The sequence below is a fragment of the Rattus norvegicus genome, chromosome 11 (assembly GCF_036323735.1).
Source record: "Rattus norvegicus strain BN/NHsdMcwi chromosome 11, GRCr8, whole genome shotgun sequence".
NCBI lineage: Eukaryota > Metazoa > Chordata > Mammalia > Rodentia > Muridae > Rattus > Rattus norvegicus.
This window is the reverse complement of record NC_086029.1, coordinates 92941181-92967193: the sequence shown is the minus strand read 5'-3', so window position 1 is coordinate 92967193 and position 26013 is coordinate 92941181. Positions and strand designations below refer to the sequence as shown.

Here is a 26013-nt window from a genome sequence, read left to right as displayed (position 1 = left end):
CACTTTATGTGCAGAAGACACACACACACACATACACACACACATACACACACAGTCAAAAAGTGACAGGAAGTCACGGGTCTCTATTTATATCGCTTTTGAATTGTCCCCACCAGCTCTCCTTCTAAGGTCCCTTGAGTGCTCCTTCCCGTGTGCTTTGAGGCATCTGGACGACCCCACCTGATGAAGGGCTCTGCTTCAGGAGTCTCTCTCTTCATAGAGTGCTCTGTCCTAGGAACTTAGACCCCAGGGTGCCCAGTGGAGGACCCCTGATTGCACTGAAGGAAATAAATGAGTGTTATGGGTGGTTTTTGTTTATTTGTTTGATCTCTTGAGACACGTTTCACTGTGTAGCCCCGGCTGGCCTCAGACTCAGAGAGATTTCCTACCTCTGCCTCCCAATGCCTCCTCAGACACATGCACCGCCACACCCAGCTCTCAGCTGTGCTAGTTACCACATTCAGTCCTTGACGCTATCGCATGCTGAGGAATTCTTCAAGGTATACTCTTCCCATATGTTTTAAATCTATTAATCACGGAGTTTGTAAACATGCAACATAACACCTCCTCCGTAAGGCTTGGAGCAGCAAATCCCAACCTCGGGCGGGTTCTTTCCTGTATGCACATTGGGCTTTGAGGCGAACTTAGCCCCACACTATGCTATATTAACTATAACAGAACCCTGCCTTTCCTTTGCACGCCATCATGTAACTGAGAAACATCTTGTGTTTCAAAACAGACCTCTTTATCATACTTGAAAACCTCGACTTTGACCTACACTGGGTTCATGATAAAATCCCGTTCGCAGCAGCGAGTAACCCCTCAGCAGTCAGGAGGCTGTGTTGTTCTTAACCTCACTCTCATGCTTTTCTTTGCTGCAATAGCTCCACCCCTGTGTACATATAAAGTTTTTACATCTTTTAGAGACACGTTTGTTTATATGAAGCTCTCGACATAGAAAAGGCAGTTATAAACATTTCTCTGACAGGGTAGGTGTGTGGCTCAGCTGAGAACATGCTTGCCTCGCGTGCAGCAATCTCCAAGCCCAGCACCCAGCACTACATCAGCACCTCGTGTGCAGGTTACCCCAGACTCTGTTTCAGAAAAGTGAAAACAAAGCGGTCAGCTGACAAGGGAGAAAAGCAAAGGATACGGAAGTTAAGTCCCACCCTGTCCTGAATGACAGATGCAGACGTCTCCTGTGGACTACTCGCAAAGTGTCCTGCGTCCTGATTCACATTTTCTACTATGACATTTCAATTTTCCTCTATTTAACTTTGTATTCTTTTTTTTAAATATTTATTTATTTAATGAATATGAGCACACTGTAGCTGTCTTCAGACAGACACACCAGCAAGGGCATCGGATCCCATTACAGATGGTTGTGAGCCACCATGTGGTTGCTGGGAATTGAACTCAGGACCTCTGGAAGGGCAGTCAGTGCTCTAACCACTGAGCCATCTCTCCAGCCCCCTTAACTTTGTATTCTTGAGGAACAAATTAATCATCATGTATTAGTTTTTTTTTTTAACCCTGTTCACTGATGGCTTGTGTGAATGAAATGAGAGTCTGTCCCATAAGAATTCCCATAAGAGAAAAGAAAATGTTCAAGTTCTTCTGTTCAGAGCACTTTATGAGGTAACACTGTCCATTTCAAGGACTGTCACCTCTACTGGCACAGTCCCACCCCCTCCCCCTCAGTTTCCCCGAATCAGTTTCAGTGGTTGTCATGGTTACGTAGCTCACACTGTAGAATACCAGGCCATGTCTGTTCCACTCCAGTGATGACCTCATAGTGTATGACATCATATGCCCAGGGCTCGTGCCAGAGGGAATGATCGCATCCCAGGACAGAAGCCAAAGGTGATTCAGGATGACTGCAGTTCTTCAGGAGCACTATGGTGTCTCTTGAAAATGCCTTAGTATTCCTGATATTTTTTACCAGTCTGGTGTTACATATTATAGATCTCCTGTGCTGAAGACTTAGTTGAGTGTCCAGCACATGGACCTATGGGTGATAAGCCACCCCCATGCCATAGAGTCTGGGTGCACATTGTCTTTTTGATCCCCGAGCAGTAAGCATCTGCAATGTCGAGTTTCTAGAGAGGAAGGCACCGTTCTGAGCTTGCCTCAGTAGCTTCACATCTCTGGTTTTCTACTCTGTGTCTACCATGAGTCAGTGTATTTTTCATGTTTATATTAATCTTCAGTCTCCCAGGGAAACACAGGGAGGGACAATTATTTACACACATAATTGCCCACACAGCTGAAATAAGTTGATTTTCCAGAGTAGATGGTCTAAGACTGCAGTCTTTGATGGCTGTGGCTGGTGTATATTTATCCAAAGTGATGCAGGGGCCTGGATTATACAGCTTCTCTAGGGACACAAGTGCTTGATAAATGAGGAAGCTTTTAAGGAACCCATATTGTAACTCTTAAGTTAGAAAGGCATCGCTGGGTGGGGCAGGTAAGACAGCTCAGTGGGAAAGAAGCTTCCTGACAAGCTTGGCAATGTAGAGCCCATATAGAAGGATAAAGCCAACTCTGTAAGATTGTCCCTGGCCTCCACATACACGCTGTGTACACATATGCTCGCCCCTTTCTATTTCTCTCTATCACACTCATATACACACACACTCACACACACAGCATATTCTCTCTCTCTCTCTCTCTCTCTCTCTCTCTCTCATACACACACATACACATACATTCTCTCTCTCTCTCACCCACCCACACACACACTCACCCATTCTCTGTCTTGTCTGTCTCTCTGTCTATCTCTGTCTCTGTCTCTCTCTGTCTCTGTCTCTCTCTCTCTCTTTCACACACACACACACACATACACACACACTCACACATTCTGTCTTGTCCGTCTCTTTGTCTATCTCTGTGTCTCTGTCACACACACACACACACCACTAAAGTCATTCTTGACTTGTTAGAAAGCTGCTTCTGAGCGTCCCACTAAGGAGACGGTGGGCCTGGTGTACACTCTTCGTAGAGCCATGCTCACACTTAAGATAAAGCTTAGTTAGGAAACAAGTCACACGCATGACAGGGTAAGTTCCAGAGAGACATAGGGGAAAGTGGCAGCCACATCTTTTTCCGGTGTGCATTTGAAATTGTATGTGGGCACCGTATGTCTTCCTGCATGGTTAACAGCAAGTTCAGAGAAACACCAGCAGCCTTTTAGGAGAACTAGCTGGATTCTGCAGAGTAATTATGAGAGCTGGTGTCTGTCGTATGCTGTCCTAGAAGCTAAGTGCTCGCCTCGAATTCTATAATTGATGTGTTGCCACAGCATGAGTATTTTTCCTGGTTTCCCTCTTAAATTATGTATATTGAGGGAAAATGTACTGAAGTAAATATAAAAATGACCTATAAAGATGTCTTCCTTTTCTCTGAACGTAGCCTTTTAAGATATCTTTATTCTTCAGTCTCTCTTGTCAAACTCCAGAACCATTAGTACGCTCATACATTTATGGGCATGTTGGAATAGATGTTAAATTGGATTTTATAGTACTGTGCTATCGATTGGCACTGTGGCTAAGAAATGACTGTATCCAATGGGAGCTTCACCGAAGCATAATTAAGTAAGGATGAAAGACGTTACATAGATCTGTTTTTATGCAAGAGAATTGAAAAGAGGAAGACGTGGATGTGTGGTGTGCGTTGTTTTTCCAGCAGAGGATATGGGTCTAACTGACGAGGGATCCCCACTGGTACAGGGATCTTTAGCTCAGTGATGTGCTCTCCGGCTGACAGATCGAAGCAGATAGGACCTGCTCAAGCCCCAACTCACGTAATTAGTACAAAACACACAGCTGAAAGGACTAGAGGAACCCAGGAGGGACAGGTCCATGCTGCTTTAGAAAATGCCCAAGCCTGCTGCTAGTCTCCATTAGGAGCTGCACTGCCCAGCCTTCCAGAGCCAACATCAGAAGTCACGACCGAAAATGAGCAACCATTAAATTCACCCAAGTTTCCCAGGACGTTTTCTTTCTAAGCTCAGCTACTCTTACAGTGTGACTTAACACACAGTTGCCAGAGACATCTCTAAAGTCATTGGTTTATCATTCAGTTTAATTACCCATATTTTCCAGCAAAAATCATTTGCTTGTTTGTTTTTTATATATCTATACTTGGGAGGGCAGCACACACATGGGAGACTATGAAAACTTGGGTTCTGAAGTTTCTAGATGCCAAGTGCAGCCTTTTGGCACCACGGTCCTTTTACACAGTTTGCCTGCTCTCAGCCTCACGGAAGGTGCTGGAGGATGTCAGGGATGTGAATGGGGTGATCTTGCAGCCCTGTCAGGTTCAGAGAACCCCCAGAGATACAAACATCTGCATGTCCAACCCTTATAGACAAGTGAGTTTGCATGAGACCTGCCACATTTTTCTCACTTGTTTGATTGTTGCAGCTCTGTAGCCCAAGTTGGCCTCAAACTCAGTATCCTCCTGCCTCCACCTCCCCAGAACTAGAATCATGAATCACCAGCTCCCCCTTACCATGCCTTGTACAGTGTAAATGATATGTGAAAAGCTGTGGTAAAAACGTGTTTATTTAGGAAGTGGTTACGATGCAAAGTCTAGACATGTACACACATAGTTATTCTGCTGTTTTCCATGTGCACTTGGTCAAATCAGATGCAGGTGCCTGATCATAGGGGTGGGACAGACGGTATAAAGTGCTCCCCTCATGGGGGTGGGACAGACGGTATGAAGCGCCCCCCTCCCCCCGTATCAGACACATTCTAGCCTTTAGCAAGCGGCATCTACTTGATCTCTACTCTGTGGCTGGATTTTTCTGTTTGATGAAGTCAGTTGTGCTGTACAGAACCTTGTTAGAGCTGGACCTGCTCATTTGTTAGCGATCCCTAAAACTAATTATCAGTCTGGTCAGACACAGTTTAAAGGGGCACAGAATGTGCTGAAGATGAGAATCGTATGATATGTTTTGGGTGGAGCAGCTCATCAATATAGTATATACGTGCAGCCATAGAAATGTCCTCTAGTCCATAACGACCCTTTCTGGAGATGTCCTCCTAAAAAAGAGTCAGACTCAGACCAAGATTGCAGTCATCAGCTTGGACAGTGAGTGGGGAGGAGACCCCAACATAACAGCCTGGAGTGACTAGGAAACATGTATTTTAACATGATTTATATTCCGTAGTTACTCAGACATGTCCGGTGATGTCAAAGTATAGCATTAACTGAACAGTCGGCGTGCAGTCATCACATTGTAGATGATAAGGAATGCAACCTCTTTCGTCGGTTCCAAAAGCAAGGCCTGCAGAGTGTCAGCCATCTCTGGGCGGGTGGTGTGGCCTTGCACTTCCAGGTTTTGGTCCACTTAGTGTTTGGGGACTGTGCATAATAAATAAGCGGCTTGGCAAACCTACCACAGAGAGTAGTAGAGGGCTTGGCAAACCTACTACAGGGAATAGTGAGGTCTTGGCAAACCTACCACAGAGAGTAATAGAGGGCTTGGCAAACCTACTACAGAGAGTAGTAAGGACTTGGCAAACCTACTACAGAGAGTAGTTGAGGACTTGACAAACCTACTACAGAGAGTAGTAGAGGACTTGGCAAACCTACTACAGAGAGTAGCGAGGACTTGAGGTTCTAAATAGCCTCAATTTAGCAGTAATGGCTTTCTTAGGAGGAAAAAGCATGCTGAAAGCTGCTTGTCTCCAAAATTGGAGGAATTTTGTTGGTTTTAAGCAAGATGTGGGTGCTGTGGAATTGAAGTACAGATTCTGGCGTTCTTAGATTCTGGCGTTGGTTTTCCATGCAGTGGATGAATCCAGGAGGGTTGGTGTCTAATACACTGAGGCTTCTGAGGGAAGGAGAGATGATAAAAAGTTAGATTAGACTTGCAAAGAAGAGAGTCATAGAAGGGACTTGGGTTACCCATTTTATTTTCCAAAACATTTGGGATGTCCAAAGAGAAACAAACTAATCATCGTCTGGGTACAGTTCACAGAAGAACAAGTGCGTTGTGACTGTTAGTATGTAGCTCATCCTGTAAACCTGATGCTCGGGAGAATGGATTGTGGTCCATGGAAGGGCAAGCATGTTGTAACTGTTAGTGTGGGAGCTGGCCATGAAACCCAAGGCCGGCAGGCTTGACGCCAACCTGAGCTGCCTACAAATTCCGAGCCTGACCCACAGAGTGAGACGCCGCCCTAGGGAAACAAGATCACACAACATAGCAAGCGCTCAAAATGATGTTAAAGCACCGGGAGTCCTAATAATTACTCTTGTTTTCTGCATAGGACCCAATTTATGGAAAAGGAAAACTTGGAGAGATCCAGGGCCTTATCCTGGGGATGCTGGACACCTTTAACTATGAGCAAGTGAGTAAGCAGCTGGCTTCCATGTTTTCCTTAAGATGGGAAGGAAGCCATGCTTGGCTTTTCTGCCCTTCCCTCCCTTCTGTTGGAATACTTTTGAATTACTGCTTGCCAAACTAAGGTCCAGTCAGATACAAATAACCTTCCTCTACTTGTAAGGTTCTTGCTAACTTAATTTTTATACGGAGAATATTCAGGTGCACTTTACTAACGTTTTTTGATTCATTGGCAATCAGACCAGTAGTTTAATCTCAAAACGGAAGTAGGATACACTTTTGGGGAAAATGGTTAATTAAAAAATCTTTAATCCATAAAAGGAGTAAGTACAATTATAGAAAATAGCAAAAAAAATAATTAAGTGTTCTGAAACATTATTGCTGCAAACTAGAAATTGTCATTCTTCTCTTAACTCAGAATTACTTAAAGCTTTAAAGATTCAGTTGGAGCCAGCTTGACTTTGCTCACTCCTGTCTTAGTCAGGGTTTCTTTTTTTTTTTTTTTTTTTTTTCTCAATAAAACTATGCACTTTTATTTGATTGGTCTTGACTCCCTCAAGTCATTGTTTTTGTTTTTTGTTTTTTTTTTTTATTAACTTGAGTATTTCTTATATACATTTCAAGTGTTATTCCCTTTCCCGGTTTCCGGGCAAACATCCCCCTCCCCCCTCCCCTTCCTTATGGGTGTTCCCCTCCCAACCCTCCCCCCATTGCCGCCCTCCCCCCATAGTCTAGTTCACTGGGGGTTCAGTCTTAGCAGGACCCAGGGCTTCCCCTTCCACTGGTTCTCTTACTAGGATATTCATTGCTACCTATGGGGTCAGAGTCCAGGGTCAGTCCATGTATAGTCTTTAGGTAGTGGCTTAGTCCCTGGAAGCTCTGGTTGCTTGACATTATTGTACTTAGTCAGGGTTTCTATCCCTGCACAGACATCAGGACCAAGAAGCAAGTTGGGGAGGAAAGGGTTTATTCAGCTCACACTTCCACATTGCTGTTCATCATCAAAGGAAGTCAGGACTGGAACTCACACAGGGCAGGAAGCAGGAGCTGATGCAGAGGCCATGGAGGGATGTTACTTACTGGCTTGCTTCCCCTGGTTTGCTCAGCTTGCTCTCTTATAGAACCCAAGGCCACCAGCCCAGGTACAGCACCACCCACAATGGACTGGGTCCTCCCCTCTTGATCGCCAGTTGAAAAAATGTCTTACAGCTGGGTCTCATGGAGGCATTTCCTCAAGGGAGACTCCTTTCTCTGTGATAACTCCAGCTTGTGTCAAGTTGACACACAAAACCAGCCAGTACACTCTTTAAAGTACAAAGTGAGGCCTCCTGTGCTGGTAAAAAGTCTGCTTTTTTTTTTTAATTTTATCTCACTTTTTAAAATTTTATTCATTTTTACACTCCAGATTTTATTCCTCTCTTGGTCCACCCCCTGACTGTTCCACATCCCATACCTCATCCCCACCCCACCCCTGTCTCCACAAGGATGTCCCCACACCACCAGACCTCTAATCTCCCTGGGACCTCCAGTCTCTTGAGGGTTAGGTGCATCTTCTCTGACTGAACCCAGACCCGGCAGTCCTCTGCTATATATGTGTTGGAGGCCTCATATCAGCTGGTGTATGCTGCCTGGTTGGTGATCCAGTGTCTGAGAGATCTCAGGGGTCCAGGTTAATTGAGACTGCTGGTCCTCCTAAAGGGTCTCCTCCTCCTCAGCTTCCTCAAGCTTTTCCCTAATTCAGCCAGAGGGGTCAGCAACTTCTGTCCATTGGTTGGGTGCACATATCTACATCTGACTCTTTCAGCTGCTTGTTGGGTCTTTCGGAGGACAGTCATGATGGGTCCCTTTTTGTTAACACCACATAGCCTCAGTAATGGTGTCAGGCCTTGGGGCCTCCCCTTGAGCTGGATCCCACTTTGGGCCTCTCGCTGGACCTTCTTTTCCTCAGGCTCTTCTCTATTTCCTTCCCTGAAGTTCTTTCAGACAGGAACAATTATGGGTCAGAATTTTGACTGTGGAATATCAACCCCATCCCTCACTTGATGCCCTGTCTTTCTGCTGGAGGTGGTCTCTACAAGTTCACTCTCCCCACTGTAGGGCATTTCATCTAGGGTCTCCCCCTTGGAGTCCTGAGAGTCTCTCACCTCCCAGGTCTCTGGTACATTCTGGAGGGTCCTCCCGACCTCCTACCTCCTGAGGTCACCTGTTTCCATTCTTTTCTCAGGGCTTCAGTCCTTTTCCCTTACCCAATACCAGATCATGTTCCTCCCTCCCCTGACACTCTCCCCACCCTTCCCCTCCTAGGTCTCTCCCTCTCTCCTCGCTTGTGGTCTACTTTTTGTTAAGAATTTAGGAGTGAGAAGAAGAAATTGAGAGGCAGAGTTTCTTTTAAATATTTTCCTTAAGAATTGGAGTTTTGGGATTTAGCTCAGTGGTAGAGCGCTTACCTAAGAAGCGGCAAGGCCCTGGGTTCGGTCCCCAGCTCCGAAAAAAAAGAACCAAAAAAAAAAAAAAAAAAAAAAAAGAATTGGAGTTTTGCCCCAGATGGCACAGGGGGGCTCAACGCCCACCCCCGAGACACAGATGCTAGGAAGTGGGAGGGAGGCTTAGCACATCTGGGGAGGTCCGGGCAACTGAGGACCTACGAAGCAGAGAGAAGGGGAGACTAGGAAGAAATGAGCGCATCTTGGCAGTTTTAAGTTTTGCATTTCAGGTAAGACTGGAGAGTTAAACTGTGTAGCAAAGCTGTGGGCTGTGCCCAGGTCTGTCTTCCCCAACTACAGGGCTCAGCGACGGATGTGAGCACTGGAAATCGATACGGCATGAAAGCACTTCATAAGTAAGGCAGCCCTAAAGCGACCTATCCTGCTAGCTGTGGAATGTCTGTCTCAGTGACAGATGGCAGGGTTCCGGGCAGTTTCAAATGACTTTTAAGTGCTGATCAGAAAATGAGATCTCTGCCCAAGGGAGATGAACACTGAGTAACGACCAACGTTAGCTTTCCAGTGAGCGGTACTTGAAGCACTGTCTGCAGCATTTCCAGTCAGTGGCCAGGGAGCAGGGCTCTTCTCACACCCCCGCTGTCAGCCATCAAGAGAAGTTATAAATGCCCTAGGTGGGTTTGTCCTCATCGAGTTGTCTGAAGGCCATCGCACCGAGTTAGGCCGCAGAAGGGCAGAGCACACGTTGGTTAGGAGCTAATGGCGGGCTTGACCGTTTAGCGTTCATCATAGCTGCACACGGAGGGTTCCTGCCGGAGCCCGTGAGTGTGAATGTTGGGTTGTCGCTCTGTGAAGTGCCCTGATTTCAGTTGCATTACTCTTCGTCCGTCCCTGTCTTTCATTTTAACCCTTTCTTTTGTTTTGATCCGTCACAGACCTTGCTAGAAACGACAGCCAGCCTCCTGAACCAGGATCTCCACTGGTCACTGTGTAACCTGAGAGCGTCAGTGTCCAGAGGACTCAATCCCAAACAGGATTACTGTTCTATATGTTTACAGCAGTACAAAAGACGCCAAGAAACGGCCGATGAGATTATCGTCTTCAGGTAAGAGAGGGAAGGAAGGTTAACTCTCGTGGCCGCAGGAGCCAAGCAGTAGTACATATGATCATACAGCCCCAGTCAGCCACTATGTGGAGTGGGCAAGGTAGGTAGGCCCCTTCCCCACTGCCCTTACGCTCTGCCAGGGAGTCGGAGGGGAGTAAGGGTCTCAGACAGTATGTGTCCCGTGAGTCAGAGTCAGGATGAAAAATGCGCACAGGGCAGTAGCATGGGAGGATGCAGTGTTGCCGGGGAACATGGTTGCCGGGGAACAGTGCTATATTGAGAAAGCACAGTAAGGGGATGTGTCTCTCAGGGATGACCTGCGAACAGGACAAGAGACATAGGGGACTGACTGTGTGAAAAGCCAAACGCACTCACATAGACTCTGAAAGCTGTGACCATCTTAGTGCACTACATGTGGAGGCAGAAACCGTTGGCTTGATAAACCAGGTGAACATGCGTCCTAGTCTGAGGAGAGACCAGTGTAAGGAACTGGGGTGACACCACCCTTGTCCTGCAGGTCTGAGGCTTGAGGTGGCCGCTAGATTCTGAGCAGGGTTATCTAACACACATCCTCTCATCATAAATCAAGCACCATGTTGACGGGAAGTAGACATTTAGGAATCAGCAACACACTGATGATCCGTGAACCCCAATACCGAGGGAGGGGACAGTTCATACACCAGTAGCACAAGAGGAGAGCTTAGTACCAGGATCGAAGACACTTTCTCCAAAATACCTGAGGAGAGACAACATGGTATGGCTCAGAGTCAAACTTCCTGAGTTCAGATATCTTTGTTTCTTTATGCATATATGGAGGTAGTAACAGTGCCTACAGCCTAGGGTTTCGTAACCAGCCAGTGGGTGCCTGGCACAAGTAAGTGCTTTGTAAACAGCAGCTGTGCAGGAAGACTGGCCAGTCTGGAGGTGATGAGAAATGTGTTCTTGTCATACAAAGAACCCATTCCTGTGAGAGATGTTCATTAGAACCTACCTGTCGTGCTTTTGTTTGACCATTGGTCCAGTTTAACACAAATTAAAGTTACCTGAGAAGAGGGAACCTAGTTGGGAAAATACAAAATGCCTTCATCAGACTGGCCTCTAGGCAAGCCTATGGGCCATTATTTTAATTAATGATTGTCCTGTGAGGACCCAGACCACTGTGGTTGGTACTGCCCCTGAGCACGTGGTCCTGAGTTGCATAAAGAAGTAAGTAGGCTTGGGGTTGGCAAGATGGCTTAGTAGTTAAGAGCACAGGCTACGCTTGCAGCAGACCTGGATTCAGTTCTCTGCACCACACAGCAACTCAAAGCCATCTGTAACTTCATTTCCAGGGGATCTGATGTCCTCTTCTGGCCTCCATGGGTACCAGGCATGCAGGCAAAATAACCACACTCATAAAATGTAAATGGATGGATGGATGGATGGATGGGTGGATGGATGCATGGATGCATGGATGGATGGGTGGGTGGATGGGTGGGTGGATGGATGCATGGATGCATGGATGGATGGATGGATGGTTGGGTGGGTGGATGGATGGGTGGGTGGATGGGTGGATGGATGGATGGATGGATGGATGGATGGGTTGATGGGTGGGTGGATGGATGGATGGGTGGGTGGGTGGATGGATGGATGGATGGGTGGATGGATGGGTGGATGGATGGGTGGATGGATGGGTGGGTGGGTGGATGGGTGGGTGGATGGGTGGGTGGGTGGATGGATGGATGGATGGATGGATGGATGGATGGATGAGTGGGTGGATGGATGGATGGATGGATGGATGGATGGATGGATGGGTGGGTGGATGGATGGGTGGGTGGATGGATGGATGGATGGGTGGGTGGATGGGTGGGTGGATGGATGGATGGATAGATGGGTGGGTGGATGGATGGATGGATGGATAGATGGGTGGGTGGATGGATGGATGGGTGGGTGGATGGATGGATGGATGGATGGATGAATGGATGTGTGGATGGGTGGGTGGGTGGATGGATGCATGGGTGCATGGGTGCATGGATGGATGAATGAAGGTAGGCTGACCAAGTCATGAGGACCAAGCCAGTGATTAGTGTTTCTCCACGGCCTCTGCTTCAGTTCCTGCCTCCAGGTTCCTGCCTTGAGCTCCCGCCCTGTATTACCTGCGTGATGGAGTATGACCTGAGAGTTGTAAACTGAAGTAAAATTTTTCTTTAGTTACTTTTCTATTACTGTGATAAGACACCATACCACAGCAACTTACAGAAGAAAGAATTTATTGGAGGATTACAGTTCCCCCAACTAGGGACCAAAGCATTCAAATATGTGAGCCCTTGGGGCTATTTTCATTCAAACCAACACAGTCATGGTGTTCAATTACAGCAATAGAAACTCTAACAAAGACACTCCTGTGCACCAGAGCTATTCATCAGGATACAGCGCAGCATGAACACAGGAGTGAAATGTGAACCAGTGGTAGCGACTCTGGAAAAGAATAAAGCACGCAGAGAGGCAAGCAGAAGTTTAGGGGACGGGTGTTTATATAGCATGGTTAGGGACGCCTCACTGTTTAACAGAAAACTTCGAAAATTAAAATGTAGTTGTTTATTACAAAGCAGTGCAGAGGAAAGAGGATGTTGGTAGCTACTAATTAAACGTTTCAATGACATTTGAGTGATATTAAGACGCAGGGAAGTGTCTGTCTCATTTGTAGGGCGTGTTAAGCTGAGGGTTGGGAAGTGGAGGCTTTCAGGCAACTGCCCTTCCTGGTGTACTTCAAGGACAGTGAGTGGGTGGCACAGCAGGTCTGGACAGAGTGAGGGGACAATGACAAGAGGGCTGGCAGAGGAAGAACAAAGGTAACCAGGCAGGAACTGGTTCCTATACAAAGTTGGACTTTCTTCTGAGAAGGCGCTGTGTAGTTTTGAGAGTGAGAGCGCAGTGTTAATGGTCAGCGGTTGCTGTGTTGAGAGTGGAGAATGGGTCATCAAGGGAAGATGCAAAGTGCTAGGAAGGCTACTTCAGAGAGATGGCCCAGCGCAGTCGATCGCAAAGAAACAGGAGGCAAAAATTCCGGGGACCATGTAAACACCAAACCATAGGATTTGCTTATAGAAGTGTTGATTATTCACGAAGCAAAAAGCAGTCTAGGACAGCTCCAGAGTCTCGCCTGAGAAGCTGCGGGGACGTAGTTGCTGTTACTGAGATGTAGAAGGTCAGATGAAAGCGTGCAGTGCAAGCGCAGTTAGTGGAGTTAGGAACTCGTGTTTGGATGTGTTAAATTAAGATACCTGTTGGGTATCCAGGGTAGGGTTGCCAAGGAGACAGATAAGACTGAAGGAAGAGGCCTGGACCACTGGTATACATCTGGGAGTAAGGAGCCTGGGGCATCTTAAGGATTTGGAATTAGAAATAATCACTGAAGGAGTGGGACTAGGTAGAGGAGACAAGGAGAACCTACGAGACACAGGTTCTGTACAGAAAGAAACAGCATCGAGAACGGGGAGCTCAGCAGGAGAGAGAAGGACGGCCTTCTAATCCACGTTTCTGCTTAGAGAGAGGGGGATTCAGAACCAACTGCCAGGGATGCCCTCGTATGAACAGTGTTAAGCTTTAGAGCATGGCACCTTTGTCAGTGTTTGGAGCCATAGTCTGCCTTGCATATGGTGAGGGCTCTCATGTTATTACCAAACAACTTACGTAATTATTTTTCCAATTGCTTTTTTAAACAATGACCCATAAAAACTTTCAGAACACTACGGTTAGAGCGAACTTGGGCTCGGCCCATCTTCTTCAGTCTGGAGCATGCTACTCACAACTTAAGAATTCAAGTAAGCAAGGCTGGATTCTTAAAGGGGGAGAATATCATTGAATACATGTCCCCTCTTGATTCTCGTCCCTGAATAGCCAGCCACTGGTTATTTGACATTTTTCTTTACCGTATACAAGTGTATTCTGTAGTTCATGTGTGTGGATTTTATACTAAGTGTAAATTGTTTGTCTTCACTTCATAGCTGTGGCCATTTGTATCATTCGTTCTGTCTACAAAGTAAGGAATGCACCCTAGAAACTGAGGGTCAAACAAGATGGACGTGCTACAAATGCAGCTCAAGTAACAAAGCGGGCAAACTCAGTGAGAATCCTTCCGAGAGTAAGAAGGGACGGATAACCTCGCCACAGGTAGGACTTGCTTCAGCGCTGGCACGTGCCTTTCTTGTCAGTCTGTTACTCCCGGCCTGTCTTGTCAGGGCCCAGAAGCCTCGGTTTACCCGATGGGTTCTGAGCAGGCATTCAGTGCTGAAGAGCCCGTTCTCTCCGCTCAGCCCTTGAGACGCCTGGAGCCCAGGTCAGCAGCAGAGAAGATAGATAGGGTCATTCTCAGGAACGGCGGGGGGCAGCGGGGACAGATGAGGGCATGGCAGTTCTGATGAGCACCCACATGGCAAGACGGGAGAGTCCCCTCTCTTGGAGCTGGTAATGGGCAAGGTGCTGCTCCTGTACTCCGCTCCTGTCTTCTCCCCTTAAAGAACTCGCTGCAGCGTTCACTTGAGAAACTTTCGTTGCCCATGGAGACGAGGGACTGTATCGATTAATATTTATTTTGCAGCATTTTTTTAAAGAGGCATCAGAGCAGAGTGCTCCCTGCTGATCCACAGGTTTGACCACAGAGGGGGTTAAAGGAGAACTTCATAGGACCGCGGCTCGACCGCTGAACTGTGACACAGTCGCCACTTCTCGCTCTTCCCTCACTGTCACACAGCCCCCAGTTGACTCAAACGTGTTACATTACTGTTTTATCTGTCCTCACTGAGCACTGAACCAAAGCTGAGGACGGTTTCATCATGGGCTTCTCTTCCAGATAACGCTTTAACATATCTATACTCCAGCAATCGGAACTCCCTTCTTGTCATTGACATTCATACTTACTCATTTTTCATTTATATATTTACATTGCAGCCCCGCCCTTACAAATCCCTTTCCCCATTACCCCCACCCCTTCTTTGAGGAGAAAGGAAAGCCCCCCTTGGGTACCACCCCTCCCTGGGACCTCCAGTCCCAGCAGGACTAAACACCTCCTCTCCCACTGAGGCCCACTTAGGGGAAATAGATCCATCGACAGGCACCAGAGTCTGAGACAGCCCCAGTTCCAATTGTTAGGGGACTCGCATGAAGACCAAGCTGCACATCTGCTACGAATGTGTAGGGGGCCTAGGTCCAGCCCTGCATGCTCTTTGGTCAGCGATTCAGTCTTTGTGAGCCTCCATGGTCCCTGGTTAGTTGACTCTGTAGGTCTTCCTGTGCTGTCCTTGACCCCTCTGGTTCACTCAGTTCTCTCCTCTACTCTTCTGTAAGACTCCCCGAGCCCCGCCTATGTTTATCTGTGGTCTCTGCTTCTGCATCCATCAGCTGCTGGAGGAGGCCTCTCAGGAGACAGTTATGCTAAGCTCCTGTCTGCAAGCATAGCAGAATGTGATTAACAGTGTCAGGGATCGGCTCTTACATGATATGTGTCTCAAATTGGGCTGGTCACTTGGTTGGCGTTCCCTCAGCCTCTCTTCTCTCTTATCCCTGCAGGTCTTGTAGGCAGGACAGACTTTGGGTTGAAGGTTTTATGGGTGTGTTGACATCCCCCTCCCTCCACTCAAAGTCCTGCCTGGCTATAAAAGGTGGCAACTTGAGTCTCCATATGCCTGGCTGGTAGGAGTCTCAGCTAGGGTCACTCCCATAGACTCTCTGGAACTTCCCCCGCCATCAGTTGCCTTTCTCGCTCCCATCCCCTCTTCCCTCACCTGGTCCCCATCTCCTTTCCCACCCTCACTCCCTCTCCCACCTAGGTCCTTCCCTCCATCCACCTCCAGTGACTTAATTCCCCTTCCGAGTGAGAGACATGCATCCTCCCTTGGGCCCTCCTTACTACTTACTGCCTACCGTACATGTCCTTCTGGGTCTGGGTCTGGGTCACTCAGGATGATATTTTCTAGCTCTATCCATCTGCCTTCAAATTCCATGATGTCTTTGTTTTTGTTAGCTGAACAGTATTCCATTCTTCAGGTGAGGGACATCCATGTTGTTTACAGTTTCTGGCTATTATGAGCAAAGCTGCTATGGACATCGTTGAGGAAGTTCCTTTGTGGTATAATGGTACATCTTTTGGGTCTATGTCCAGGAGTGGTGTAGCTGGGTCTTGGGATAGAACTATTCCTGGCTTTCTGAGAAATCACTGACTTGATTTTATACAACCACTTTGCAAACTATACAAGCCCTTTGGGTTTGCACTCCCACCAGCAATGGAGGAGGATTCCCTATGCTCCTCTCGAGTTTTTGATCTTAGCCTTTCTGACTGGGAGGACGTGAACTGGAATCTCGGAGTCATTTTGATTTGCATTTCCCTGATGGCTAAGGACGTTGGACATTCTTTAAGTGCTTCTTGGCCATTTGAGATTCCTCTGTAGCTCCGTACCACATTTTTGATTGAGTTATTTGGTTTGTTGCTGTCTGGTTTCTTACATTCTTTATATATTTTAGATATTAGTCCTCTGTCAGAGGTAGGGCTGGCGAAGATCTTCTCCCGTTCTGTACGCTGCCGTTTTCTCCTATCAATGGCGTCCTTAGCCTTGAAAAGGTTTTCAGTTTCATGAAATCCCATTTATTAATTGTTGGTCTTAGTGTCTGGGCTACTGATGTTCAGGAATTTGTCCCCCGTGCACTATGTTCAAAGTTACTCACCACTTTCTCTCCTATTAGATTCAGTTCGTATGATTTTATGTTGAGGTCTTCGATCTACTTGGGCTTGAGTTTTGTGCATGGTGATAAATATGGATCTATTTCTTCTACATGCAGACATCCAGTTAGACCAGCACCATTTATTAAAGACACTTTCATTTTTCCTTTGTATGGTTTTGACTTCCTTGTCACAAATCATGTCCATGGGTGTGTGGGTTTATTTCTGGGTCTTTGGTTCGATTCCGCTGAGACCTGTCTGTCTCTGTACTAATACCATGCAGTTTTTGCTCTGCACTACAGCTTGAAATCACCCTTGTCTCCTCCCTGGTTTTGGTGGAATTGCTTTAAGTTTCTCTCCATTTAATTTGATGTTAGCTCTCAGCTTGCTGTATATTGCCTTGACTGTGCTTAGGTACGTGCCTTGTATTCCTGACCTCTCCAAGACTTTTAACCTGAAGGGGTATTATATTTTGTCAGCCTTTTTCTTTCAGTTTTTTTGGTGAATTATGTTGATGGATTTTGTATATTTAACCATCCCTGCATCCCTGGGATGAAGCCTACTTGGTCATGGTGGATGATGTTTTGATATTTTCTTGGATTCAGTGTGAGTATTTTATTGAGTATTTTGAAGTGTCTGTTGTTATGTCTACCTTTTCATTTGTGATTTTCTTAATTAGGATTCTGTCTCTGTGCCTTCTAGTTAGTTTTGCTAAGGGTTTGTCTGTCTTGTTGATTTTCTCAAAGAACCAGCTCTTGGTTTCATAGATTCTTTATTTCACTGATTTCGGCCCTGTGTTTGATTATTTTCTGCCGTCCACTCCTCCTGGATATGTTCACTTCTCTTTGTTATGCAGCTTCCAGTTGTACCTTTAGATTGCTTGTATGGGAACTCTCCAGTTTCTTTATGAAAGTACTTACTGCTATGAACTATTCTGTTAGCACTGATTACATTTTGTCCCATAATTTGGCTATGTTGTGCCTTTATTTTCATTGAATTCTAGAAAACCTTCAATTTATTTCTTTATTTCTTCCCTGACCCAGTGATCATTGAGTAGAGTTGTTCAGTTTCCGTGGGTTTGTAGGCTTTCTCTTGTTTCTGTTGCTGTTGAAATCCAGCTTTAATCTATGATGGTCTAATAAGATATAAGGATTTATTTCAATTTTCTTGTTTCTGTTGAAGCTTGCTTTGCGACCAGTTAGTTCATAGTCAGTTTTGGAGAAGGTTCTGTGAGGCGCTGAGAAGAAGATATATTATTTTGTGTTTGGGTGAAATGTTCCATAGATATCTGTTAGGTTCATTTGATTCATAACATTGGTTCATTTCATTGATTCTCTGTTTAGTTTCTGTCTGGATCTGTCAATTGGTAAGAGTAGGGTATTGAAGTCTCCCACTATTAATGTGTGGTGTTCAATGGGCAGTTTAAGCTTTAGTAATGTTTCTTTTATGAATGAGGGTTCCCTTACAATTGGGCATTGGTGTTCAGAATTGAGATGTCATCCTGGCAGATTTTTCCTTTAATGAGTATAAGTGTCCTTCCCCATCTCTTTTGATTAATTTTGGTTGAAAGTCTACGTTATTAGATATTAGACTGGCTGTGACCACCTTGCCTCGTGGGTCAGATTGCTTGGAAACCTTCTTCCCAGCCCTTTGCTCTGAGGTAATGTCTACCTTTGTGGCTGAGGTGTGTTTCTTGTATGCACCAGAATGATGAATCCTGTCTTTGCATCCATTCTGTTAGCCTTTTTATTAGAGAATTGAGTCCATTGATGTTGAGGGATATTAGTAACCAATGATTCTTAATTCCTGTTATTTTGATGATGGTGGTAGTGGTGGTGGTGGTGGTGATGGTGGTGGTGGTGGTGGTGGTGGTGGTGGTAGGGTGTGTGTGTGTGTGTGTGTGTGTGTGAGAGAGAGAGAGAAAGAGAGAGAGAGAGACGGAGAGAGAGAGAGAGAGAAAGATGGGGGATGGTATTTAGTTTTTGCTGGTGTCAAGTTATTTTATTTCCCGTGTTTTCTTGTATGTAGTTACCCTCCTTGGGTTGGAATTTTCCTTCAAGTATTTTCTGTAGGGATGGATTTGTGGATAGATGTTTAAGTTTGGTTTTGTCTTGGAATAGCTTGTTTTCCCCATCTACGGTGATTGAGAGTTTTGCTGGGTATTGTAGTCTGAGCTAGCATTTGTGGTCTCTTAGAGGCTATAAGATATCTGTCCAGGACCTTCTGGCTATAGAGTCTCTGTTGAGAAGTTGGCTGTAATTCTGATATGTCTGCCTTTATATGTTACTTGGCCTTTTCCCCTTGTCGCCTTTAATATTCTTTCTTTATTGTGTACATGTAATGTTTTGATTATTATGTAACGGGAGGCTTTTCTTCTTTGGTTCAATCTAATTGGTGTTCTTTAAGCTTTTTACATGTTTAAGGTATCTCTTTCTTTAGCCTCGGGTTGTGACTTTGTTGGAAATATTTTCTGGTTCTTGGATCTGGGACACTTCACTTTCTTCTATTCCTATTCTTCTTAGGTTAGGTCTTTTCACTGTATCCCAGATTCCCTGTATGTTTTATGTCTGGAATTTTTTAGATTTAACATTTTCTTTGACAGATGTATAAATTTCTTCTATTTTCTATGCCTGAGATTCTCTCTTTCATCTCTTATATTCTGTTCTTGATGCTTGTGTCTGTTGTTCCCGTTCTTTCCCTGGTTTTCTATCTTCAGGATTCCCTCAGAATCTGTCTTCTTTATTGCTTCTATTTCCGTTTTCAAGTCTTGAACAGTTTTATTCATTTCCTTTACTTGTTTAATTGTGTTTTCCTGTATTTCTTTAAGGGTTATATTCGTTTCCTCTTTAAAGGCTTCTACCTGTTTATTGTCTTTTCCTGTATTTTTTGATAAATGTCTTCACTTCCTCTTTAAAGGCATCTTCCATCTCTATAAGGTCATCTCTATTTGAGGTCATTTCCTTGTGTTTCAGCTTCTTTAGGATATCCAGGGCTGCTATAATGGGATAGCTCGCACCGAAGGCGCCATATTGCCCAGGCTCTTGTTGATTGTGTTCTTCTGCTGGTCTTTTGCCGTCTGGTTCTTCCTGGATGTTCCTGGTGCAGTGGGCCTCCAGGGGGCAACCATGGGCTGGACAGTGGAACTCAGGGGTCAATGCTCTTCTAGAGTAGCTGGGTATGCTCCATGGTGTCTGGTGGGGAGAGCATCGGGGGGGCAGAAGTAAGGGTGTAGCCTGGGTGTGCTTGATGTAGCAGTCCTGGTGAAGGTGGCCAGGCAGTCTAGCTCTGGAGAACAGCAAGCATCTCAGGGCAGCTGGGTGAGCCCTGGGTGGACTTAGTTGGGGAAATTGGGGTGGGGAAGGGATCTAACCTGGATGTTCCTTGTGTGGTGGGCCTGATGAGGCCAGTGGAGTAGTGGCTGGACAGTGACATTTACCCAGATATTATTGGGCATAATGTCAGTTATCTGCTTGTGCTAGATGTGAATGAAATTTTATATAGGTAAGGATAAAACATAATTGTGTCTTGTGGACTGTATAGCCACGGAGTTATAAGCAGAGGTTGACTAATCATTCTCAACCCTCACGCATGTGATACCATCCTAAGTCCAGTTCCGTCAGTTATCACGACATGAGCTGACTGCCCAGCAATCATCCACGACATCAGCTCTAACTCCCAGAGTTTGAGGGTCAGGCTATAAGACTATCCTCATGTCATGTGATAGTCCCACCACTCTCCTATGACAAGGTTGAAGAGAGCTGAGCATGGCAGGTCCCATGCCTCTCACTGGGCCCACCACTGTCACTGCCCTCCAAGTGTTACCTTCCTCATGGGTGTCAACTCCTTCACAAGTGTCACCTTCACAGATATCAATTTCCTCACAGGTGTCACCTCCCTCACAAGTGTCACCTCCCTCACAGGTATCACCTCCCTCACAGGTATCACCTCCCTCACAGGTGTCACCTCCCTCACAGGTATCACCTCCCTCACAGGTATCACTTCCCTCACAAGTGTCACCTCCCTCACAGGTGTCACCTCCCTCACAGGTGTCATCTCCCTCAGGGGTGTCACCTCCCTCACAAGTGTCACCTCCCTCACAGGTATCACCTCCCTCACAGGTATCACTTCCCTCACAGGTGTCACCTCCCTCACAGGTATCACCTCCCTCACAGGTATCACTTCCCTCACAAGTGTCACCTCCCTCACAGGTGTCACCTCCCTCACAGGTGTCATCTCCCTCAGGGGTGTCACCTCCCTCACAAGTGTCACCTCCCTCACAGGTATCACCTCCCTCACAGGTATCACTTCCCTCACAGGTGTCACCTCCCTCACAGGTATCACCTCCCTCACAGGTATCACTTCCCTCACAGGTGTCACCTCCCTCACAGGTATTACCTCCCTCACAGGTGTCACCTCCCTCACAGGTATCACTTCCCTCACAGGTGTCACCTCCCTCACAAGTATCACCTTCCTTACAGGTGTCACCTCCCTCACAAGTGTCACCTCCCTCACAGGTGTCACCTCCCTCACAGGTGTCATCTCCCTCATAGGTATCACCGTCACAAGTGTCACTGCCCTCACAAGTGTCACCTTCTTCACAGGTGTCACCTCCCTCAATAAGTGTCACCACCCTCAGGTATCTCTTCCCTTATAAATGTCACCTTCATCTCTCCTGGAACCCAGTCACTGCTTGCCACCCCGAAGCCCAGAAGTTCCTGCTGTGCTTTGACCGACTTTGCATGTAAGGTGTGAACAGGAGTGGGATCCTATCTTCTGAATGTTGCTAGTCACTGAGTAGTCTTCACACCTTAGTAAAAAGTTGGTTACACAGACTGTGTGCTTTTATTTTGTGGTGGTAGCATATGTCATCAGCTTTCTAGTGTTTTCTTAATTTTTTTTTTTTTCGGAGCTGGGGACCGAACCCAGGGCCTTGCACTCGCTAGGCAAGCGCTCTACCGCTGAGCTAAATCCCCAGCCCCTGCTTTCTAGTGTTTTATAGGGAATGTGACTTTGCTCTGATTTCTAACATTTGATCATTCTACTTCTCTAGGATTCATTGCAATTTTCTTGAAACAGATAAAGTTGCCTATGGTAGGAAAATACATCTGTCAGGGCGAGAGACCCTGTATAAAAATGTAATGCTAGCTAGTTACAGTTTGGCCAAAAGGTTTGCACTGAAAAGAGCAGGAAAGCCCTTGTCACCAGCAGCCCATATGGTGTGAACTCAGCGTCCTGTTACCCTTGGCAGAGAGCTGCCGAGGCAGATGTGGCTCTCGAGCTCAGAGCGGGTGGTGTGCTGGGCTTTGCTACATGAGTGGTAAACAAGAGTTAGTCCGAGGCATCACACAGTGTGTACTGTGAGTAAGGAATCGCGTCAGCATCCTGGTCTTCAAAAGTTATTTAACTAGGAAGAGTGAAGTGAGCATCTTCAAATACTGCTCTCCACCAGGATGGTGTGCCAAGGGCAGTGGGAGAAGCTGAGGAATAGCCACCAATTCCACGGTATGGTGGTTTCATGACTCTCCTCGGGAGAGCCGTCTGTCCTGCGTCATCTGTCCAGAGAGCATGGCAGGAGGCACTCAGCACTCACCTGCTTCCACTGAACACAGGATGATTCAATGCGTTTGAAATATCCCATTGCCCTTGGAACGCCGTCCTATCACATGGCGTTTTAGTTTGTCTTTTTGGGAAACACGATAACGGATATTTAATTCTCCAGCTTCTGGCTCCAATGAACTTACTCCCAAGCCTGTGGTCTGGCAGGTCAGGTGCTGTCTCTGGACATTCTTACCTAACTTCACGGGTTAAAATCACTCGCCAACCAATATATACAGCCAGTGACACTTACATGCTAGCCGTCTACTCACAAATCAGCATGAACATGACTGGAGTTATTCCGCAGAACACCTGCTTTCTCCTAAATAAGGATTTGATTCTGGGTAAGCAGAGAAATGATCCAAGTGAGCGTGTTCCCTGAGTCCCAGGTTTGCAGCCTCTGGGCAGATGTCGCCTGCAGGTCTGTCTCAGTCAGTCTTTGTTTCTTTACACACACAGGGAAAATGTTCAGGAGACACTGTCATTCCACTTGAAGTACTCAGCAGCCTCCTCTACTATATACATACATTTATTCATTCATATTAATATCAAATAATTTCAGTTTAATCTTAATTTATTCAACTTAAAGTAACAAAAGTAGAAGTTCAAAGGAAAAAAGAATTTAATAGAATTCAGACATTATTAACAAGGTTCAGAGTTCTAGTTTGCTTTTCCTTATCTTTGGTCACTTTGTTGTTTGTCTTTCTGTCCTGCTTTTCTTACCTGTTTGTGGTATGTGTGTTCCACGGATGTGTTAGGGCGGGCGCCTGCCTGTCAGGTGGGTGTCATGGTGCTCACCAGACAGAGAACAGCCTGGGCATTGACTGTAGCTGTCTCCTTTGCTTGAGACACTGTCTCTTTTGCTTTATGCTCTGTGTGCCCAGGGCATCAGGCCTGTGAACTTACAGGGATTCTCCTGTCTCCGCTCTCCATCTCCTCATGGGGTTGCTAGGATTACAGACATTCATGATACATGTCCAGAGTTTACGTCGGCTCAGGGGATTCCGACTCAGTAGTCTTGCTTGCTTGCCCAGCACACTTTATCTTTTTACCCACAGATCAGTCTCTGAAGCCAAGGCCTGGCTTCCTTCAGGACAGATACACTAACAGGAGATATCATGTACCAGAAACATTCAAGTTGTTATTTCCTTTTAAACTTCAAAAATTAGAACATTTCAACATTCAGACACTCATTAAGAGTCTTACAGGGTGTTCTCAGCCCTGAGAGCAGAGACTGAGGCCGAGCCCAATACCAGGGGAAGCCTGGGTGTCCTCCCTCGAGACACGCACTGATCTTCCAGCTAGTAAGCAGGAAGTTCTTAGTACTTAGGTGCTGGGCTCTCCACAGCCAGGGCTGGTTCTATAGGAAACTTTACAGTCATTCTTGCTGTGCTTGTGCTCCTAAGGCACGGAGCTGCAGACATCTAAGGGGTAGTGAAACTCGAGTGCCAAGGGTCTCATACTTGGATGCTTATGACAGTGCTTTTAATATTTAAAAAATCGAAAGGAGACCAGACAGTGCTGGTATATATATACCTTTAGTCCCAGCACTCGGAGGAGACAGCCAGGTATATCTCTTAAGTTCGAGGCCAGTGTGGTCTACAGAGTGAGTTCCAGGACAGCCAGGGCCACACAGAGAAATCCTGTCTTAGGAAAAAAGAAAAAGAAAAGTTGAAAGGAACCAAAATAGTCCAGTAGCCCACAGTTGGTTAAATTAGTTATAGTAACTCTATACAATACATAAACTTTGTAGCAATAAGAAATACCGCACTGTAGAAAATGTCAATGTAGCAAACTATTACTTAATAAACAGTCTGGACGGGGTTGGGGATTTAGCTCAGTGGTAGAGCGCTTGCCTAGGAAGCGCAAGGCCCTGGGTTCGGTCCCCAGCTCCGAAAAAAAGAACCAAAAAATAAAAAAAAAAAAAACAGTCTGGACATCCCAAGAGTGTGACTACAAGTGCTATAGTGGTCACTGCTGTGGTGACTGTGGCTTCTGCTTCCTGTGTCTGCTCCGGGTTCTAGATTTCTGTCAGCGCATATATTCCTTCTAATATAGTCAGGGGAAAAAAAGGCTTTTTACAGAAAGCAATGATGGCACTCCTCTTGGACTTAAACCTCGGATTACTTGAGTCAGGAAGAGCCTTGGTAACAGAGCTCACAAAGGTTCGCCATGTTCAGTGTTATTAAGGCTGTCACTCAGCTGTCATCCACACCCCAGAGCTGCGATCTGTACACCTGGATTTACAGCCACACGGCCTGGGGCATTTCCAGAAGATCCTTTTTAAACAAAAGCGAGACCTTTTTCTGGGGCTGCTGAACCTCTTCTGTTACACATCAGAGGCTCCCAGACGTTGTCTCAGGAGAGCAGCCTTCTCTGGTGAGTCATCCACCACAGCCAGTTCCGGACTTGCTTGAAAACGTCTGCAGATCCTTTTATGAGGTCATTTTTTTTTTAAGCTTAAATATCTACTTTTCCTTTGAAAATCTATTTCTCCCTTTTGAAAAAGAGCATAGCAGAAGTTAAAAATGGATCGCTTTTTGCAAGTCACACTGTACATCTGGTGTGATTTCCGGAATATTGATGTCATAGTATGTTACACCAAGGACGGTCAGATCCTGTTCTTGCAGACCTTTTGAACTTGGCAGTCTGGACAGCTAGCAGTTTTTACCTTTAATCTGAGTCATACTTTCTGAAGTTTCTGAAAGTCACATCATGTCACCACTCTAAAGATGGCGGGACCTGGGAGAATGGCGCTGATAAGTGAGGCAGACTACGGTCTGGTGCAGTAGCCAGCTTTATTCAGAGTGTCAGATGGCGTATACCCGGAGGGTTAAGAGCGCTCACCTGAGCAAGGTGCTCATGAGCTCAGGACGTACACGATCACAGGGATATGGCCGTCATCGTTCTCCATACAGGCGTGTAGAGGACAGTGTAAGCGTTTAACTGAATAACAGGTAATCTGAAGCAAACTCACTACTGACAGCTACACTGGGGAGGAACACAAGAACAATTCTGCCTTTTAAAGAAATGGGGGTGAGGGGTTGGGGGAGGGGGAGGGAGCTCTAGACTCTTGTTTTCTTGACGGTTTCTCATGAGCACTCAGAATTCTCACAACCGACTTCATCCTGGACCGTGTTCCAATAACATGAAAGCAAGAAAGCTTGCAGCCGTTCCTACTTACGTGGTCACGGTCGTCATCATTGTTGTCGCCATCGCTGTTGTCATCATCACTGTCATCCTCTCGTCTGTTCTGCAGCTCCTTAGAGCCCTTCCCTATCATTCTAGATGCAGAAGTTCCGATCAGCCAGCCAGCCCACACCTGTTGTCACATCTTATTTATAAATGATAAGTGTATACTCAGGCTTCACGGGCCCGATACTAATATGTGTTGGAATTCACTACTGGATTTGGAATTTTCTATAAGAAACTGAATTTTCCTTCATAGATACAAGCTGTTCATATTTTCTGCATCATCATGCTTGCCCACGCTTGTAAGTCCTATATTTGAAGAGCTGTGTCCTTTAGAGATTTAGTTTGTTATCAACTTTGTTGATGTCCCCCCCCCCTTTTTTTTTGGAGATTTCATTATTCATTCAATTAAGTTTCTCAAAAACGTTTACCACAGGAATCTATAAATAATTGTTGGCTGTCTTCCATGATATCAAGTTCAATATTATTAGAAATAATTATATATCTGTAGAGCAGCAAAGAAAAATATACTTTGAATACTCAGTGGTCTAGACTTAAGGAATGTTTTACCTTTTTTTTTTTTTCTTTTTTTCGGAGCTGGGGACCGAACCCAGGGCCTTGCGCTTGCTAG

General features: G+C 46.0%; 1 protein-coding gene across 7 annotated transcripts in view; it reads left to right on the top strand.

The window, feature by feature from the left end:
* Vps8 (VPS8 subunit of CORVET complex) overlaps positions 1 to 26013 on the top strand; it is a 234143-nt gene that overhangs the window by 173651 nt on the left and 34479 nt on the right. For all 7 annotated transcript variants that reach the window (XM_063270364.1, NM_001427620.1, XM_063270362.1 and 4 more), the window contains 3 exons: positions 6282 to 6362; positions 9732 to 9901; positions 13888 to 14053. In XM_063270364.1, coding sequence (XP_063126434.1) covers positions 6282 to 6362; positions 9732 to 9901; positions 13888 to 14053 — 417 coding nt within the window. The remainder of the gene's footprint in view (positions 1 to 6281; positions 6363 to 9731; positions 9902 to 13887; positions 14054 to 26013) is intronic.